A 20,697-nucleotide genomic window follows, 5' to 3' on the forward strand; every position below is an offset into this window, starting at 1 on the left:
CTTGATTCTGCTTCCCCTCCAACCTCCCGCCCCACACAAACTACTATCCTTAACAGAGCTCTGGGGTGGAAGATTTCCCCGTGCTCAGAGCTAGCACATAGCTTACGCCCATCGTAAGTGCTGGTTTGTAGATTTTAGTAGAATGTGAGTCATTCATAGCCGATGCACTCTTACCAGGGGACTGCATTTTCAGTTTCGGCCATCAGACTGTTTTTATTGAGAAGCTGCTTATACATGTCTTACTACAAATATGTGGTGCTCATGCTACGCCCCTGTACTCTCTGGATGTGTGGCACAGAAAGGCTGAGGCAAGTCTGAAGCAAAGCTGGAGATAGATCTCCTTCATGACTTTGGCAGGGTAAGAATCTTGCTTGTCCTCATTCCAACAGGAGTCAATATGGTTTATGGGCCAAACCAATACAGTGGTAGACACTGTGCCTCTGACTAGTTTAAACATTACCTGGCTTTTCCTTTTACTCCTGAAGGGGAAGAAACAAATCTAGCAGCTCATAAAGTCAGATACAGCCCAGTTGCTAAGGTAACCCAGTTGATAAGAACAGCACACCAAGAGACAACAGGCACAACACTTACCTGCCTTTACATTCCCTCTCCACAAATGCAGTGCAGAACCAAAAGCAATAGGCAGGGTGGGGCTCTGCGGAGGAATAGCAGTGCTCATCCTCCTAAGCTGCTTGTATGAATGGCATAGGTCTGCCTCAGACACACACAGTGAACCTGGAACTCAGTGGGTTTTATTGGTTCTCAATTCCAACAGGACAGGGAGCCTTTGAGGGGAGTCCCCCTGCACCTACCACGGCTCTAGGGCACTCTGCCTTTCACACTCATACAATCATTTGGTTAGTATCTGCGCTGGGCAATGCTTGAGGAAAGAGGTAGTTGTCTCTATATCCCAAAGTTACAGTACCAGCGTTTGCTGTGGATTGGTGAACAAGCCTTTTAGTCCCAGAGAGCTAGCACAGAAAATGACTAAGCAAGCCGGAAATCCCAAGAACCTGCTCAGTGATGTACTTCCCCTCACAAGAAACATCCAGAATTGTACGAGTGAGTTTTAAGTGACTGAATCGAAAGTGAGGTAAACACTAGCATGTCATTATATTAATTTGGATGATTTCCTGCATGGTAACAAGTGGATGTGAACATAGATATTCGAAAGAAAAAGGACATTTTTGACACCTAAATAAAATTTGGTTGTGAAAAACTGCCCTGGTTGAAGTCAACAGCAGAGCTCCCAAGGAAAGCTATGGGAGCAGAACTTCAGGACGGCTGCAGTGAGGGTTTCTGGCGGCTGTGGTTCCACCGGGGTTGCAGTGCATGCCTCAGCCATGACACGCTAGGAACACCTGCCAACACAACAACCCCTGCCTGTCCTTGTACCTTGGGGAAGTACCTTTTATGAGATATCAGAGTCCTAACATGTTCGATAACAAACCCCTCCCAGTCAGAGGCGCATTAGCAGTTCAATTTCCATTCTGCAGAAGAGCTGATTTCAGGCCCCTGTCTTCACCGAAACTGCAACCGTGTTAAAAAAAAAAAATAGGAAAAAGAAAATAGTTTTCTTTTTCCCACAGAGTGAAATCCTTGGAGACTCTTTGGGGGGAACCAAGATGGACTAAAGAGCTAAAAGTAAGCCAGACAGACTGCTTGCTTGCTAGAGTTCAAGTTAGGAGCTAACTACCAACAAACGCTGTTGCTGCTTTGAATTAGCAGTTTCAGTGGGGAAAACTGTCCATTACACTGTCCTGCTAAACTCCCCTTCTGACACGTTGTTAATATTTTGAAGTGCTGGCATAGCTAGATGACTATTGATGCCCGAGTTAGTTAGCTTAACCCTTGCCTGGCATACTTACAGGGGATGCAAGTCTGCCTTTGGATCATTCCAACACAATGACCTCTGGTTCTGACAATGGTACAGAAAAGACTCGTGCATATTGCGTTGAGAAGATAGCTAAATGCAGTTTTAAAAATCTACTCTAGCCACTGATGAATAATATATAGGACCTTAATGAGTAACATAAAGATACTTTATGCCTCTGCTTTGCTAGAAAAGTGTAAAATGGCCTTAGAGGAAAACAGAATAAGACCTTCGACATGAAATTCTATGCTGTAAAAGGGAAAGTGCTTTACCAGTAAAATTAATATTTTGAGAAACTGTATTACATAAAAAAGTAGGGAAGATTTGTCAACGGTGAGCAGAGGTCATTATTTTGTCTGACAGGAAGCCCAGAGCTTTATTGATTGACCTGAAAACACTGTATTTGTGGATAGCAGCAAGTGAAAACATTGTTTTCTTTCTCAGCACCAAGTAATTGCATGCTGCATTTAAAAAAAGACTCTATCTACAAGTAAACAGGTTTATGAGGCTGTGAGGCATCTTAAGTCTAGGAAGAATTCCTTTTACAATTTAAAATATCTGAGCTGGGAATAGAATGTATTTTGGAGCTCAGCCCAATGTTTTAGTCAGCAGCCCATGGGGCTTCCCTGGTAGCTGCTCCTCATCACTATAACCCCTGAAAACCACCCGCATTTAAATGGTTAAGGCAGTAGAAAGTAAAGGCTCTCCTCTCACCAATATATATATACTTATATATAAACATATAAGTACTTGGCTCTGGCACTGGACTATTGGTAAATCTTTTCTTTACCCAACCCATTAGTTTTCCTCATCCATAAAATGGAAATAATGCCAGTGACTTTTTAAAAGGCTCTTTGTAACAATACATCTTTTAGAAGCCAAGTGTTACAGTGTTCATGGTCTCATCTCTCTCAAATCAAGAGATTGGCAAGCCATGGTTGGTCAAAAGCCTCCGTGTTAACTACAGCAGTGTAAGTGAAGGTAAGGACACCCAGGTGGAAAACAGATTATGCTAACATAAACCACAAATGCCCTTAAAAAGAAATTATGTAATGGCAAGAGTTCTAAATTGAAGGCATGAAACACGGGCCGTCTACACTGTTGATAGTAATCTGGGTTTTGTCACCTTTAAATTGGCTATGAGCTCTTCATATAGTCTAGCTACAGCTCAGGAGCCATTACAACCCAACCAGAATAGCACTACCTTGTGCCTGTACAGTGAGGTTCGTTGGCATTTACAATTAAAGGACATGAGGCACTGGCAAATTTATCAGCAGAAATCTAAGATGTTAGCAACCACCAGCTATGTAATCACCCAACCCTTGGCCTCATCTGAACTGAACGCGTGAATTCACCTCAGGTCTTTTTAGCATGAAATACTTAACCAGCTCTTTAAGACATGCCACCCATGCTGGTGGATTTAAGCTAAGCCACAAGACTGCAAATGAAAGCAGCTAAGCATGCAAATACAGCCTGTGTATAACACTTCAAACTGCTGCACGTATTTGCCAAGCAACTGTGTCAGGCCTAACTCTCCAAGCGCTTGGGCTCTGCTGCCCTGCAAGCAACACAGGGATGGAAAGGACATGGGAGTACTAGTTACACGGCTTGTATCACTGGACGCAGTGCACAGCATGTAGAAACTAAGAGATTCCCAATTATGTAAAAAAACTCCTGAGTTTAAATGGAAAATTTCACCACCAACTCCTCATATTTTTTTTTATATTCTTTTCAGTCAGGGGTTCGTTCATAGAGACCATTTCCTTCTGAAAAATAAAAATTAACAACCCACCGATCTTCCAGTAGTACTTTATGGAAAGGAAATCTACAGTGATGCAACCAGTAGTGTATCTTCTCTGCCATAACATTAAGTACATTTCTTAACTTGCTGAGAATAGTGTGGGCAATAACAATCAAATGGAGAGAGACAAATGTCAGCCAGGCAAAAATATCAAAAGATTAATTTCTGTTACCTATCTCCATTACGTGAAATGATCATAGCTCTTGCTGTGTTTGATGTTTGACTAGATGGTGAGATATGTACCTGTTGGACTTAAAGTGGTAAGTCTTAAGAAAATAAAAAGTCTTCCTCATTAAAGCTAAGGCAGCACCACATCTGTAACAAATTTAAGGCATGTAAGGACACAAAAGAACAAGGTGTTTTAAAATGTACCTCTCTGGACATGTGTAATACCCCAAAGCAGCTGGGTATCACATTGGCTCGCTGCTGACATAAACGCATGGAATGTTTTTGGGTGTGGTGCATATTTACATCTCTCCAAAGACAGTGGTTACTGGAGCATTCAGCGTTATTTCTGAAGTGGCTGGATTCCCATTCCTCCTTTCCCTACCTATTTACAGTTCCCTTTCAAGTACAAAAAACACTTTCTGTAACCTCAGCTTCCCGATTCAGCTGTTGTGATGTCAATTATTTACGATAACAAAAGTGAGACAATGCCTGTGGTTTGTGGGGGACAAAAGCAACCTTGTTTCTCTAAAACAGGGACAATCCTAGTGTGAGAAGCACAGGAAAGACACATAGTAGGACTCCCAGGCAGTATGAGTCTCACCATCTCCATAACAGTGGGCTTGACAGTGCATTATCTCAAAGGCCACAAACAGAGGACTTTTTCCTTTCCGTAAGACTGGACATCCATGTGAATGCAACTCTTGGAAAACTACCTCTTTGCAGGGCAAAGTTTTGGAGATAGATATCTTGGGAAAGAAACGGTTTGCTAGTGGGTAGAGAGACAGTCAGCGTCAGGACACAAATGTTTCAATACCGATTACGTATTCTGTGGTCACAAGCAAGTCACTCTGCACCTCTGCTTACCTGCCACAAAACTGACTTAATCATATTTAACTGTCTAAACCACAGATGCGGTGAAACTTGTAGAATGCCAGTAAACTCCTGAGGTCACAGAGTGGCAAACTCTTAATACCCAGCATGGTTAGTTATGAATGAAAAGCATCAGCTTTGGTGTAGCCTACAGAATGTCACTCACCTGCTATTCTTCCAATTGGCATCGCATGGTCCTCAGGAGGGGATACAGACACCATGATGTGGTTCATATAAGCTAACTCTTCTCGGTGGGACAAGTTGATTGGCTTTACCTCCCTGTGAAGCCCATCCTCAGACAACCTTGGTGGTTTGAAATCGGAGTGCCTGGGGTTCAATATCAAAGGATGCATAATAGGGCTGGGCATCAGCTGGATGACCCTGGTGTTCTCCTGGCGAGGGCTGGAGGGCTTCTGGAGCACCTCGGAATGAGGCGGGCAGTGGTTGTTTTCTACTGGGGACACTGAGAGAGGATAGGGCTCCTGCTGGCTGTTCTCGTGCTGATGCCTTATCCCCGGCACCCTGTCAGCTGGGGAAAGGCGACGGATAGTGCTGTCCATAGGGGACTTCAGTGGCCGCTGATCGGGATCTGGTGATGGACGGTGGTTGTTGGTGATGGGTGATCTAGAACGATGCAACAGTTCAATGGTTGGGGGGTTGTGGTGGACCGTTTCTGTGGATGGTCTTGAGGGCCTCTGGACAAAGCTATCTGTGGAGAAAAAAAACAATACAGATCATCTATATTGTGATCAAGGTGTAGGATCTAAATGTTACACTACCAGCTGGACTTACTGGGTACTGCTTGGAAATGTTTGCTTGTTGATTTACTGCTTGTCAGCTTGGAAATGTTTTTATTTGTGTGACCTACAGAGGCCCAGAAAAACACCATATAAATGCAGCTATAGTTATTACCACACAGAATGAGATCAGTACCATGAAAACAATCTTCTTCCACCACCACATGAAGGTAGTTCCTGGGGAAACGCGTTAAGAGAAATCCCATTTTGAGTAGCTGATTGGAACACACGTAAAGAAAGTAAGATCTGATTCAGCTGTACGGTGTTTCTGTGCAAATGCTTTGAAACTTACCTCCTGCCATTCATGTCTCTACATGTGGCTCCTGTTATTATACCATGACGAGCACTGTAAGGTAGATCGCAGAGATAAAAAGGGAAAATGTCTCCAGGAAAATATGTGGTACTAAGTTTGAGATGTTAGAAGCTTGCGTCAAGGTGGAGAATATCCTAGTCTGAAATACGGAATGGGTTATCTACAAAAACCCCACTGATAGGAAGCTCTTTGTGAAACATTAGCTAAATTTTATCCGTCTTGATATTAAGAGCATGTACCATCAAATAGGGATATTTTCACCTTGTTTTATTTAGTATGTGCTGTCTACTGATGGGTTGTCCCAGGAGTCACTTCTAGAATCACTTCTGCATGAGCGTACTTCCCCAGCTGTGATCCTTAACAGTACAGGGGAGATAAGCCACGGTTCTAGGTCAGCATCTTTACATACAAATAATCCTCTCACAAACTGAAATGCTTGACATAAACAGTGCAAACTTTCAGTTAGCTAAGGCCATCAATTTTGACTAGAGAAATTACTGACAAAGAGGAAAACACCACCACAGCACAGTGACTAACAGGTTTTTACCTGAAAAACAAAGATCAAATTTCAGTGCTGTTTATTGAAAGCCTTGGATGGTAAGAGAAGGAAACTGCTGCATACATGTCAAACAAGTAGCTGCCTATTTGTGGCTGCCTGTTTGTTCACTCCTTTTGCTCTGATCCTCTTTAAAGATTCTCTCATTCTCTTGTCGAAGCAGTGATACTCGTTGAAGACCCTGTTGAGATGAAGACCTGGGGCTCCCACTGCCCTAGGATCCAGGCAGGCATCAGAAGGATCAGCACTTACCCAGAGAGAAGCCTGACCAGAAACTCTAGATCTGAGGAAATGCAAAGCTAGGCAGTGACATGGCACCAATCCTTTTGCCTGCTCAACTGGCTGTTCATCTATACAAGTGTAATAAAGTCTACAGAAAATCCTGAGATTTTAGGCAGAAGCTACATGGCTCCAGAACACTTATTCCACACACTTGTGGTCCCAGACAAGAAAAATGCATTTGTACAGCTATTTAAGGTACTCACAGTGAAACAGGTGGAGGACATGAGACTCCAGTTATATATTATTCTTGTTTTAACCCAACCATCTTTAAATACAATGTGGCCAGCTAATGTGGGATAGCCCAAATGTTTCCAAAGAGGAATTAATTCACAACTGTACATACCTCTGTGGCTGTCTTTTCTTAAAGTCTCCTTTCTTTGCCACAGTAGAAAGAAAACCAACCCCCCAGTCTTACTCAGTGTCCTATCTTCTACAGACCATCCACACCCATCACTGTACATTCAAATGCACGATAACCATTCTTGGCCTGTAAATATAGACCAGAATATTGTATTGGTTGTCCTTGCTTACTTGAAGTGCCTTGGCTGGGGGGAGCAGCTATCTTGAAAGCAGAAAGGAATGCCTTGATGTGCTTTCCACCAAGCTCTCTGCAAACATTAGCTGTCTCTGAGAAGCTCCAAACGGAAGCAGACCTATCTGTCTGCTTCCAAACCATGGTGATTCTGAACCAGGACAGGAGAGAAGGTAGGGACCAAGAACTCTTTAAAAAGCAGCAAGACGAATAACCGCAAATGGATACACACTAGCGTTCACTTTCCTCCAAGATCCTTCTCTTTAAATACTTAACTAAAGAATCTCTTTATGGTCAAAACTGCTTTTTACCATAAAACAATTCAAACCCTGCTCCAAGCAGTTCCACTGCCACAAATGACCCTGAACAGAATAAAAACCTCATCACATTCATTCCTTGGCACATCTGATGACTGCAAGTTGAGCACAATAGGAACAGATTCACTCATCAGTCTGACTCTTCATTCTGAGTGACCAACACTCTTTGCTTGAAGAGAAAGCTGAGGAAAGGAATTCAGCTCCCAGGAAAACTGCTGACCTATCCGATCCATATAGGGATGGGTAGGGCTGCATTCACTCTGAGAGTGAGCACTTGCTGGCATGACAATCGCAAAGATTAGCACTCTTCCCTTACCCACAAAAGAAGTGCAGGGAATGACAGTGTGAGCTTCCTGTATGGCATCCCATCAAATGACTCAGTGCTGTGTCAGAAGGACCACTGGAGAATTAGGTAATTCACTCTCATTTGCTCATCCCTCTTACAGGGACAGAGGCTGATGCCCACAGGGCAGATTTCAAGCCAATGCCACTGCATACCCTGCACCGTTGTTAACTGATTTCATAGTCAAAACCACTTTGCTTAAGCTAGTAAAAAGCCACTAGATGCAAATGTTGGTCTCATCTGATTCTCGATTAACTAGCTTGTAATGAAAGCATTTTGAAGCTGGATCCGAAGTCTATTAGGAAATGGGCAAAAAAGCCAGTAGAGAAAATGGAAAAGATCACTGGAGTAAGGAGGGATTCTAAAAAAGATCCATCACCTATGAAGTTTAACCACTCAAATTTGTGCCAGTTGACACCTGTGTTACAACTTGTGAGTTAGGCAGGGTTAAGCTCTGCTTCTCACATTCATTCTCCTTTTCTTACTAAGCTGCATTCTGCTGATGGAAATTGGTAAACTTAATTGTGCTAGTTTCTCCCAAGTGACTCTGTGAAACAAGAAGAAAGGAGTGCCAAAATACAAAAATAAATGAATTCACCTGCCTATAAATTCTTGGCATAGATATGTTCTGACTGACGCTGTAGTCTCTTCTTCTTGTTTTGAAGCTCCTCTCACAGCAAAACAAGAACTGATTTTTGTCATAAAAAAAAAAGTTTGAAGTAATAGCACAGAGTTTTTTAAACAAAATCAGTGGTACTATCAGCAGCCAGAGCACTGTGAGGGAGAAATCAAAGTAATTTCTTAATCATCCTGTGCTCTCACTTAAGCTGGACTAAATTGCGAAGGACTTAAGTTTTATGTGATACACATAAAAGGCCAACTCAACATGCCTGTGAAATCCTCTCTAGAGTGAAAGTTGCTCTGTATCTTTAATGTAGGGGTGTCTGAGAGGGTAGCTAGCATTTCTGTTTGAAATTTAGAGAGGGAACACTTGTGGGTGAATGCCAAGCTTCAGGAAAATATTGAGATTGTAGGAAAGGTCTCTGGAAGTGCCTATCTTAATACACCAGGCAACTGTCTCTTGCACAACTCTGCCAATTCAACTTCATGCTGACCTGTAGCACCCTCTTCTAATCTGAAATATTTACACAGCTGTGTGGAAACACTTTGGAGCATCCTTACCCTGCCTGCTGCTGTTCTGCTCTTGGCTTAGTTTCAAAGGTTTGTAGGTGCCGTTTGATTCTGGTTTGGTCAGGCTGGCCATGGGCAACTTGTCCAGGTCTGACAGTACCTCTGAATCTTCTCTTGCAATCTCATGTTGAATCTTCAAATGATCTGTGAATCTTTTTTCCAGTTGGCAGAGACTAGGGCAATATCCTAACTCACTTCTGTTCTCCCGTTTACTTGAAAAAGGAATAACACTACTTTTTTTCTAGAGGTTTGTTTTGGTTTTTTTTAATTGAAAAAGTGAATTCTGCCTCATGCTTTCATAGAAAGGACCTTTTAAAAGGCTTAGGCTTACTATTTTTTCTGTTATTGGAGAAATCTAAGAATTATTTTAGTGTGTATTTTTTAAAAGAAAATAAAACCTTAATGTTTCCATTAAAGGAAGCAGACTTGCATTTTGATCTGCACTAATAATCAGTAGAGGAAGCCTGAATCTGCAGTTTCACAAATGTACCTATTCTTTCTTCAGCACCTCTGACAGCCATGGTTCGTATGGACATTACTAGAAGGTGAACTAATAACCAAAGCAAGTAATTCTGATAGTAAAAATGAGAGAAAAACTACAGAAAAACCTTCTCTAAACATAAATTGCCCAATCAGCTCAAAAGCTGCGCAACATGATGGTCTCAGTGCTAGGAACTCTGGCATGATGTGATGACAGATTGTCAGTTGAAGTGACTTTGATTTAGACATTCCTCTCTGAGGCTACCCTATTTCTCCCTTGCTCTGCAAACAATTACATCTAGTTGCATCTCCTGGGTACCAAAAGTCCCAGCATCTTTGTCTACCTAACTGGTAATGAGGAAAAATGAATCAATGGGGTCAATAAAACTTTCTTTTCTATGCCAGATTTTTTTAATCTGCATCTGGCATAGCTTTTAAGCAGGCTTTGGAAACAGGACAAAACAATAGAAGATAAATGGAGAATGGATGGCTGACTTCCTAGACCAGTTGATTGTTCTAAAGCTATGGAGACAAAGGGGAGGACAGTAACTTTATTTAAGTAAGTTTGGAGCAAGAAAATTACATAATTCCTCACAGCTTTACCCTACTCGCCTCTATAATGGCAGCTCCCATAAGAATGAGACAGATTTACCTTCATCATGATTCTGATGTAATATGACCTCTGGCTGAGCATGGATTGAGTTCCCAGGGTGGAAGAAAGGTGTGAAGAGCATACGAGCTTTCCTTTGCTTCAGGATATGCTGAAGGAGTTCATACAAAACATCACCTGAAAGACAAACAGCAGGAAAAAGGAAATGAAAACCTACATACTGCTGAGAAGACTCATTTAGCCATCTGATGCATGAATTCATGGCTCCTGGGTGCCATTTTCAGACCCAAAAATGCTTGCAGTAAAATCCTACATTTCACTGATTTGCAGAGTTCTTCCTTGAAAGGAAAAAAAAGACAAAGCAAAGCTGCATATCATGCCTTTGTGTGTGACTATGGAAAAATGGGAGAATGACAAGGCACAGCTTTTATTACCCCAAAGCAGAGTCTTTTCCAGGCTACATGACTGCCCATCCAAGAGCTCCAAACCTTTACAAGCAGTGGTTAGTTCAGTGTCCCACCTCCTCACAGCCTCAGTTCTTTAGACAGACACCTTGGGACACAGAATTCTTAGAGCCCGTGACTTACGCAGTGAGTTGCTGGGAGCAAAGACGGTCCTTTCAGTTAATTACTGCACAATTAACACTTTATGGGGGGAGGACACAGAAGATGTTGCAAAGCCTCAAGGCCAGAGGCAGTGTGCTACTAAGATATTCCATTCTAGGAAATCCACAGGAAGAAACACTCTTACTTGGAGAAGTTACTTTGGGATGGACTCAAAGACTTAACAGAATGGCGAGATTTACTTATCCTGAGCACCTTTGCTGTGGTGACAACTCCTGGAGATACCTAAGTGCCATAGCTGCCTCAGGAACTTCTCTATGTCACTCCTGGTGTCATGGCTTGGAATTCTGAAAAGCCCACATGATCCCAAAGGTAGTTACTTCTAGCTTCTAGAATCTGTATGGAGCTCACTTCAAGAGGCACTATTAGAACAGGGGTATAAGGCAGACTAAGGAACAAAATGCAGCGGACTTGCTGCTCTGCATGGGCGAATACAGTCTGTGAGTTGCTACTGTATCACTCTTCCATGGAAATGCCTGCAGTGAATTGCACTGCATCTTGTGTGAATTGATCCAGATGCTGTTTCTTTCTGGGCTGCAGCAGGCAAGGCTATTCCTTGCTTCCCCCTTACTCCCCAATTCTCTCGCACCAAAATTGTTGTATCTTTCCTCAGTGGAACGTATCACCGCAACATCTAGGAGACCAATGGATGAACTGCTTGTTTTCTGTCTTTTTATGTATCATGTCTTGTACTGATGTCCTTCCAACATCATCTACCTAACACCCTAGGTACGTCTATGTTTTGTCTGATGCAACTGGTTGCACATTTCAAAGTGAAAACGTACAACAAAGGGCTAGAAGTATCTCAGCTTCTAATTCTGCTTGCTCTCTTCCGTTTGTCACTGCTCACATTACACAGGAACAGGTTGCAGCAGTAGCATATAACTTGAAAAAGAACTTTGTGAAGTTTCACTTAGGAAACCTTGGATTCTCTGGGAGGGTCTTCTCAAGTCTAGGGTTCTTTTTCAGTAGTTGTTTCTGTGAAATTGTAAGCTGTGTGCCATTCGCCCCTTGTCTCTATGAACTCCCAGTGCTCTATTTGTGGGAAAGTTCAGTGAATAGCATTAAACAGTTAAAGCCATCCTGCTTTCCATGATTCAGCTTCCTTTACTTTCAGCATCTTGGCTGCTTTTACTGTCTCAGCACTGACTTTAGGGCGTTTTTAAAAGGTGATTGCAATACCTGAAAATCTACTTGAAAACAAAGCCTCAAGAACCCAGTTACCTTTTCCATGTTTAGTACATGAAAGGCTAAAAAGTGATTTTACCACATAATTTGCATCCTTGAATGCAACAGTGGCATAAAATCATAACTAGTGCTGTAACACTCCAAGCAACAAGGTAGGAAATGTGTACCTCTTTTGATTTGTCCTTACAGACTTGTGAAAACATCCATAAACCTGGCTATCTTTATTTTTCTTACCTAACAAAACAGTTATGTTTCTGCACCAGCCAGATGCAGTAATGCCAGTTAAGAAGGTGAAAAGCATTTCTCACTCTCCTTCCTCTGCTGCCTCCTTTCCCTGGCCAGCCCTAAACAGGAGAATAGCTGTGGGGCTGTGAGCCCACTTTATTGCTAGGACCGCTCTGAGAAGCGGATGCGGTTCTCCTGGTTTAGCCATGAGGGAGAAGGGTACAGCTTTTATGCCACTACAATCTTGAAAAACTTAATGCTTCTATGGCAAACATTATTTCATAGTTCTTAAATTGCACATACAGTTAATAATCTGGGAAATGCTGAGGTAACATCCCTTCACCTACAGTCATCTAGATTTTTAGAGACTGACTCAGATGTCCTCTAAAAGGTTTATTGTCAGTGGGGAATACCTGGAGAGAAGAAGGAGAGAAAAAGCAAAGGAGGAAGTCTTTAGTTTGGTTACTTCATTCCAAATGTAGATAAATAAGAGCTTAACCTTCTGCATAAAGGGAGGCTTTGCAAGCCAAAGGCCTTTCTCTGGGAACGCTCTATTTCCAGCCTACAAATGTTTTAATCCTACTAATTTCAAGTGCCCTCACAGCATACAAGGGGAAGAGCAGAAGCATAACTTGCAGGCAGAAAGGCACTGGCATGATAAGGGGAGCTGCAGACAAGATACGTAAAAGTGTCCCTTACAATCCTTGTCCACATCCCTACTTTCAGTACTTCTTTTGCCTTTAGCTGGGCTAATTTTCTAATGAAACAATTCAAAGTTTCTAGGCATCAGTTTTCGCTACTGCATTACGCTGTCAATAAATATTAATATTTGGCATTTCCTTCCATACAAAATTAGTCCTGGATTTGAAGTACATGCATATAAAACTTTGTATACACTACACATAGGCTGCAGTTTGTGAGGCAGATTCTGCAGGAGGATGGCTGGGGGGATGCATTTAAGGGAGCTGCCAAGCAGCTTGATGCAGAGCTAGTGCCATGGCTTGCCATAGCTGGATCCGAGCAGCACCAGCTGTACTTCTGCACCTAGCGAACCTCCTCACAGCAATTCTGCCACTGCTTGGTCCAAACTCTTTGATCACCTATGGTGACAGAATTATGAGCCTTTAACAGAAGTACCCTGTATGGTCACAAAAGAAAAACTCACAAATCACATTTAGTTAAACATCCCTGACAAAGGAAGGCAGAAGCTTACTCTGCCTGTGAAACTGGAGCAGACAGACCCCAGGGGATATAAATACAGGCAGGCAATATACACATTTCTACATCTTCTTTGTGAATAAATGAAGACATAATTTGAGCAATAAGCAGACTGATTCACATACCTGTCTGTGCTGTGCCTTGGGCTGGACTCCAGCACAAGATGAGAGAATAAGGTAAAGTAAAGCCCACAGGGGCTGTGAAACAGAGGAAAGGTTCCCCAGGGAGGAGTTTTGCAGTCACTTTTAGCAGCACATCAGCCAAGCCAACTGTGAGGCAAAATGCTAATATGGGCTTCTTAAAGAGGCTGGAGCATTTGGTTAACTTCCTGCTGTAGCTGGGTCTGTGGAAAGATAAGCCTTTACAGGGAAAAGCTACATGTCACAAAGTGCTGCCAGAGAAAGTTGCTTTCTGGGACTTTTACAGGGAGGTTTAACTAGAAACGGGTTTGATGTTTAGGTTTGAATTTGCTTTCAAATTTGCTTACAACTCAGGTGTATCAGGGTTTCATTCCCTCCTTGCCCTTTCTGTCCTTGCCCCATACACTGTGTTTCTGTCCTCCCTCGCCTCACCCAGTCCACATCAACAAATGTGACCATTTCCTGCTCTGAACCTCTCCAGATTTTGTTGCAGCTTCCTCCCTCTTTTCAATCACAGCTTCTGTAAACAATCCTTACCTGAATGAGGAGACCGGTATCGAAAGTCCTCTTTGGTCAGAAGCAGCAGAGCCTTGCCGTTCATCTCAAAAGTGCTGCTCTCAATCGGCCTCAAGGAAAACTCCTTCTCTGCCCACCTGAGCCACTGTGCCACATCATCCCTGCTCCAGTAAACAGGCTGCAAACCTATGGCAGGAAGAGACCACAATTTTGTTACCAAATTGAGACAAGGCAGGGGAATACAGACAAACACCAGTGAATCCTCCTTTCTCCCCGCACCATAACATGCAAAGTCTCAGGGGAAGGTACAGGAAAGGAATTGTCATGTTGACGCAGAAATACTCTAAGCACTGGACTGTGAAATACTTCATTAGTTTAGGCACCTTGGTTTATCTGAGAAACAAGAACTACCTCAGCATCCCAAAAAAAGCTTCTAGGACATTATTCCATTCCAGGTTTCCACTGTGAAATGGAACTTTCTTCCCACTGCTTCTTCTGAGGTGCAGAGCAGTCAGGAGGCAAAGTCCTTGACCCCATCCATCCTCGGTGTGTACCTTTACTAGAACAGGGGTATGCTCTCTTCCCATGCCCCTTGTAAAGTCATTGATGAAGAATAATAGCTCACCTGGCAGATGCCAGAGAGCTATGGCTATACGTCCTTCTAGGTGGCTGGGGTCTGTAAAGAAGGGCCACTTATGCAAGTGGTTATCAGTATGGGTATGGTTGAGAAAGGTGTATTCAGACTGGCCCACCACTCCTGCAGATGCTATCGTGCTAGCAGGTGGTATTCCCACACTGGAGAGGTGCAGAAGTGCTGAGGCTGTGGCATCTTCAGCACTGCTTTAGCTTGTGCTTCCTGTATAGCTATAAAATATTATCAATGTAACTCTGCCCATAGAAGAGTGGTGTTCCATTTTATAGTAAAATAGCAGGTATGTTCCATTTGGGCACAGAGAGAAGAAAGAAGCACTCCTGTTCTCCCAGCCAGCTCTTACAGCATATACTAGACTACTGTGTTTACTCACAGGGGCCCAACCAAGGTACCATGAAAGTCAAATACCTTTTGCCTGCTACCTTCACTAGGCCCAGGCAGATCAGCCTGCAAGGTGTGACAATTCAATATCTGTTTCACAGACAAATCTAAAATAGCTTCCTCCCTGGGGAGAGAAGGCAGCAGGGTGAAGAGCTGTTTATACCCAGGTAGAGAGATTATCTCCTATCCATTGGGAGATAAAAGCTTTCTTTTCCTTTCCCCCTCATGAGATGACTCATTGTTTGACTTGCTACAAAGCTTCACACTGTGCATAGGAACACAAAATTTGCTGTATCTGATCAGATCTCTGGTACACAGCCTCTGGCAGGGGCTAATACCTTACGCTTCAGAGGAAGACGAACCTTCCTTCCTCGTATTGCACCTGGCTGATTGTATGCTGCACATGGGAAGAAATTTCCTTCCTGGCACACTGTTCTCTGAGATCTGATTACCCTCCTCCTACCGAGCACTAAAAGAAACCTGGGAGAGTTGCACCACTGTTTTGTTTTGGTTTTTACCCCTTTAATAGATAGGCAACCCTATTTTCTGTTTTAGCAAGAGGTCACATGGAGTGAATTGCATTATGCTGCCATACCAGATTCCCAGACAGCAGCTTTGGAAAGTCCCAGAGCCACAGCTGCATACAGAACTGAATCTCAGTTGGAAAAGGAATTGAGATCAAGCCTGAGAAAGGGTCAGAGCTGACCTAAGGAAGGGACATCTGTATGGCAGCAGCAAGAATTTCCATTGGCTTTCAACTGCCCCTTAAGCACTGTATTATGTACCACACAGGAACAAGTAGCATTTATTTATTTATTCATGAAGGACTTAAATTCTCCCCCCACCCCCAGTGAATTAGGGTCTGATTATTGGGGTCAGAGTTTTCCGCAGGACCTTTCTTTTTATAGGGAGTGGGGTGAGGTGTAGATCTGCTCAGAGACATGGAAACCACCATCTCAAATGCGAGAATGAGGTCCATCTTTCACTGACTACGGGGCTATTCCTGCAGAAAACACACTCCAGACCCCATGCCACTGCTGGGCAGCATGTATACTGACTGGAGTTAAAAGAGAAAGAAGTTGGATGTGACACAGCCGGACCACAATACATGAAAGGTTTTACAAGTCCATCTGAGGAGTGCTTGAAACGCTCATGCATGGTTTCTTTCGTCTCCCCCCTTGCCATGCCAAACTGCCTAAAACTAACACACGGAAACCTAACTTGATTTCTGACATGTACTTCACAAGATGAGGAACAAAACAAAACATCACTGGGAAAATCAGACCAACACGGACAGAGCTGTATGACAACTTCACGTGAGGTGCATGCTCCCTTAGAGGTAACAACGTAATAAATAAATCACTTTCTGTACAAACACAGATCAATGTTTCCCATGTGCTGGTGACAGCGTATTTTCCCCTTCCGTTCAACTAATACAGAAATATCATGTCTAAAGAGAGGTTTGGATTGATCATCGCTAGACCCAGAACAGCCAAATAAGCTACAGTGACCGGGACAACCACATGGCAACCCTGGAACAGACTCAACAGTTCACACTGCAAATCAGGTCTCTGCTGGGTTTCAGCAGCACCTCCGAAGCTCATGAGAAAAGCCCCAGTGTAGTATGACCTAGAACCATTTGGCTTCTAGTTACTGGGGATCAGCAAGCAGGTTGTCTAGTTCAGCTTGGCTGTCGCTAACAAGAGCGGGTGTTACTTTCGAACACATTGTGTTTGGAAGATACAAAGGGTCATACAGTAAGTTCACAGCTTTTCCCTAGACTGACCACCTCTTCTCCCATCTCCCTCTCTCCTGGCTCTGCTGTTTTCCTAGGAAGTTAAGTTTCTTCCAAAGCCTCTCTTTAGCTGCCTGCCTGCACTCCATGCCCGCTTGCTTTGTGAAGCCTAACCAGTTCGGCCATTGGAGGAAGCTATTCTGGGGGGGGGCAGGCCAGTGTGGTTGAAAGTGCTTCAGAAACTACCATTCAAAAAGTAATTCTTTCACGTGCAGTACAGCATTTACTAAACTGATATTCCACCTCCTTTGCCCCTTCTTAAAAAGAAGCAGTTGGGCTTGTGAAAACAAGGGCATGAGAGGGTTGGCTTTGCAGCTGAAGGGATTTTATAGCACAGCACACATAGCTATCAGTAGGTCCTGAAAATGTTTTCCTGTACTCTCCATGAAAGAAAAACTAATCCCACTTACAACATTTTTCTTTTTTAGATGCTGTTCCTTATTTTCCCCTCTCCATCTTCTCTTTTATTGTCATGCCTACAGTGGAAGAAAATAGGTTCTTTTTATCGCTCCAGTTTTATTCTCTGTGAAAGCTAACAGCATTGTCTTCAACTAACAAAGATATTTACCAAGCAGAATAAACTGAGGAAAATGAGTGTTGTGCTACAGAATGAGGACAGAGTTTTGCCTGCTGAACTGACTGTTGGAATCAGTGTGAAGGCTTTGCTGCCTCTGGTACATGTGGATCAGACATGAGGGACAATGCCTTTCTCACAGTCTGCCCTCTTGGTGGCTAGCATCACCACAGACTTCAGAGGGTAAATAGTGACCTGGGAGTCAGGCCTGGCTCTGCTCCCATCTCTGCTGCTGCTCTGCTGGATGAAATCTGGCAAGCATTCCCAACCTTGGTCTCCCTACCTGTCTAGTGAAAAATAACCAGCAAAAACTTCTTGAACTTAATAGCTGAAAGCAGGTTAGCCAAAGCCACGTAAACCATCAAAATCTGTCTCTGAGAGGTCCATTCTCTAGCCTGTCTTCTGTCAGCTTCCAAACACCACCTCCAGCAGAGCAAAATACAATGATTTATAGACATGTTTATAGTCTGACAGCTTCATATACGTTAAACAGAGAGCAAAATTAGTGGTCACCTTTCTAATGCCACAGGCTGGTGCAGTAGTGTCTTTAATGGATTATCTACTCTGCTGCTTTTTCCTCACTGAAGTCCTGTTTCTAACACCTCTTGAGCTATCTACCTTGTAGATGGTGAGAGCTATCAATTCTCATGCTGCAGGGCACAAGCTGATAACCTTCTTGCAGAAGCAATCCACTCTGTTCCTTTCCATTTTTGTCCAGCAAAAAGAAGTACAATGAAGAGGGGCTGATGGGGTAATTTACACCTTGAAGCAGCCAGTCAACTTGTTTAGGTTTGTTCAAGCACTTACACATGCATGCAGTATAATTTATTGTTGTGTTGAAGAGGTGATAAGCTGATGGTCTCTAAAGAGTTCACTCTTTTTGACAGTGAACCCCCTCAGGAAACTTGAGGTTGGAAACACTGAGTGCTCTGCTCACCTAGTATAACCTTCTGCACGTAAGACTACACGGCCAGTGGTATTTGCATCTGACCACAAACTTCTGGTGGGGTTACAACTTTGATTTTTGAAGAGATGTAGCCAGCCTTGAATCTTGCCAAGCACTCATATTCAGCATCGCTGCTTTGGAAGACAGAATATGTGTTTTACAGTATGAGTTGCTACATACGGTGTATGTAACAGATACATCTAAAACGTGAAGTATAATGTACCGTAGGCTGTTTTCACCTTGACTCATTTTGGAACAATCTGAAGACACAAATCCAATGCTAAATGTACACCACCGAGAGCTGCTGTTCCGTTTCAGTTTCAGTATGAGGACTCAACCACAGGACAGCATGCATGATGGAAACAGCATTCACAGTAAGTTTTGTCTAACTTTTTCTTCCACTTTGGCCAGGCACTCCATGCTTACACCTGGCTGCCTGGCAGGCAGGATGATGAACCGAGAAGGGGTACAGACAGACCTCTCATTTATCCCTGCTTTCTGCAGAGCAGACAGAATTGTTCTCATTCCCATGCCAAAAACTACTTACCACAGTTGGGCAAACAGCAAAGGGGCCAGCACATGCAAATCAGCAGCTGGTTCCAAACACCCAGGGACACATGCATCACCACTGGCAGCATCAGGCAGGCCAGCTGACTACAGGACAGTACTTAAGCCTTTAGTGGGAAAATGATGCTGCACAAGTTGAGAAGAATGTCTGCTACCAACCAGCTCTTTAGCAACTGAAGCTCTCTTTTCTGTTATTAAGGAAATTCTTCCATATTACCCATAGAGCACAATATATGGTTCTGCAAACCATGGTGAATGTCAAGCAGGACAGGGGTATGAGGTTGTGTTTTTCTCTTCAGCTCTGTATAAAGTCAATATGGTCTGGAGGAAAAATTGGATTAGATTCAAATCCATCTCCCAAACTCTGCCAGGACAACTTTTAAGAGACCCCTCCTTCTGTCTCACTTCTTCGTTTAGAAAGCTAGGCTGCCCAAATGCAAAGCAATGCCCAAATGTCACGGGGCTTGGCCAGTTAACAACTATAATGCTTCAAAAGTGCAAGAACGCTGCACAGCTTCTTCAAATGACTGCAGTTCAGTACTCCCACGGTGCCATCTCTGCTGCTCTCTGGTTCCCTGTTCAGAGGTATTGATTGCTGCTGCAGACCAAGGGCCTGTTCTGATACCACACTCAAACCTTACAGCACAAACCAGGATGCGCTGCTCACCGAGAAGGGCTGCACTGATCTCAACAGCAGCGTGCCAATCACACTGAAGGGGGTTAAAATTAAAGCCTAAGCTGGGTGCTTAGGTTCTCCTGAGGCAAGAATTCTACTCTGTCTCTGCTGGAGTTGCTGCAGCAATCTCTTTCTGCAAGCGCATTCCCCATAGCTACCAGCACTGGCAGGCTCCCACCCACAGGGTACTCAGCAGCTCCTCAAGACTACCTCTGTCATGGAAGGTAAAAAGCAGATTTAAGGACCCTGCTTTCTCAGGAGGCCCTTCTAATTCCTCAGAGGAGGCGAACATGTGACAGCTGTGGTGTGTTTAGCTATCCCCATGCAGATGGACCGCCTAAATAACTAACTTCTGGGATACCTCTTGGGTTAGCATACATGTGGAAGATACAGCCCTTCCACAGGATAAACCCTGTATTGCTGATGGTCCATGCACTTGCTGTTACGAGTAGGAGATAGAAGTCTGGTGTGCAGTGATGCTCCTGACCACTTGCTCTTTCCAGTGGATGCCACTTGACCCAAGTAGTGAAGCAGTGGCCATTCACTGCTGCTGGGCTGCAGGGATTGTCTCAGCCTACAGCACAGACCTAGCTCTGCAGTTTTGAGGCTCAGAGATAAGCAAAGGTAGAAAAGATGGAAAAGGTTAATCCTGGCTAATCCTCAGAGCGAATTATTTGGGAAGTGAGTACAAACTAGTACAAGGGAAATGGATGGCAGCAGATGAAAATGCACCTTTACAGGTCTTGTTAAGGAAAAAAATGAGTGGATAGGGAACAGAGGAGTCATGTGATAGGCAGGAAGAGAGATGCCACTGAGACTTGTGTGTTCTTTAAAAAGGTCTGAAACTGCCCGTAATCAGAATGACAAGGCTTTGGGCAGCTTCCTACACTGCTGGGAACAGAGGGTGAAACAGCTTTTTCAGTAGTATCTGAAATAAAAGGCACAGTTTCATGTCTCCTGCTGCCCTGTTGAGCACGGTATTAGAGGTACAGCACAAGAGCAGGTAATGCTCTGTGCACTGCGTTGGCTCTGGGGCCTCTGCATATGTATAGATGTCTACAGA

General features: G+C 43.5%; 1 protein-coding gene across 3 annotated transcripts in view; it reads right to left on the bottom strand.

The window, feature by feature from the left end:
• ETV6 (ETS variant transcription factor 6) overlaps window positions 1–20,697 on the bottom strand; it is a 137,191-nt gene that overhangs the window by 19,388 nt on the left and 97,106 nt on the right. For all 3 annotated transcript variants that reach the window (XM_065672593.1, XM_065672588.1, XM_065672599.1), the window contains 3 exons: window positions 14,065–14,229; window positions 10,176–10,310; window positions 4,879–5,421 (listed from right to left, as the gene is read on the bottom strand). In XM_065672593.1, the coding sequence (XP_065528665.1) occupies window positions 4,879–5,421; window positions 10,176–10,310; window positions 14,065–14,229 (843 nt within the window). The remainder of the gene's footprint in view (window positions 1–4,878; window positions 5,422–10,175; window positions 10,311–14,064; window positions 14,230–20,697) is intronic.

Source organism: Lathamus discolor, chromosome 1 (assembly GCF_037157495.1).
Source record: "Lathamus discolor isolate bLatDis1 chromosome 1, bLatDis1.hap1, whole genome shotgun sequence".
Lineage (NCBI taxonomy): Eukaryota > Metazoa > Chordata > Aves > Psittaciformes > Psittacidae > Lathamus > Lathamus discolor.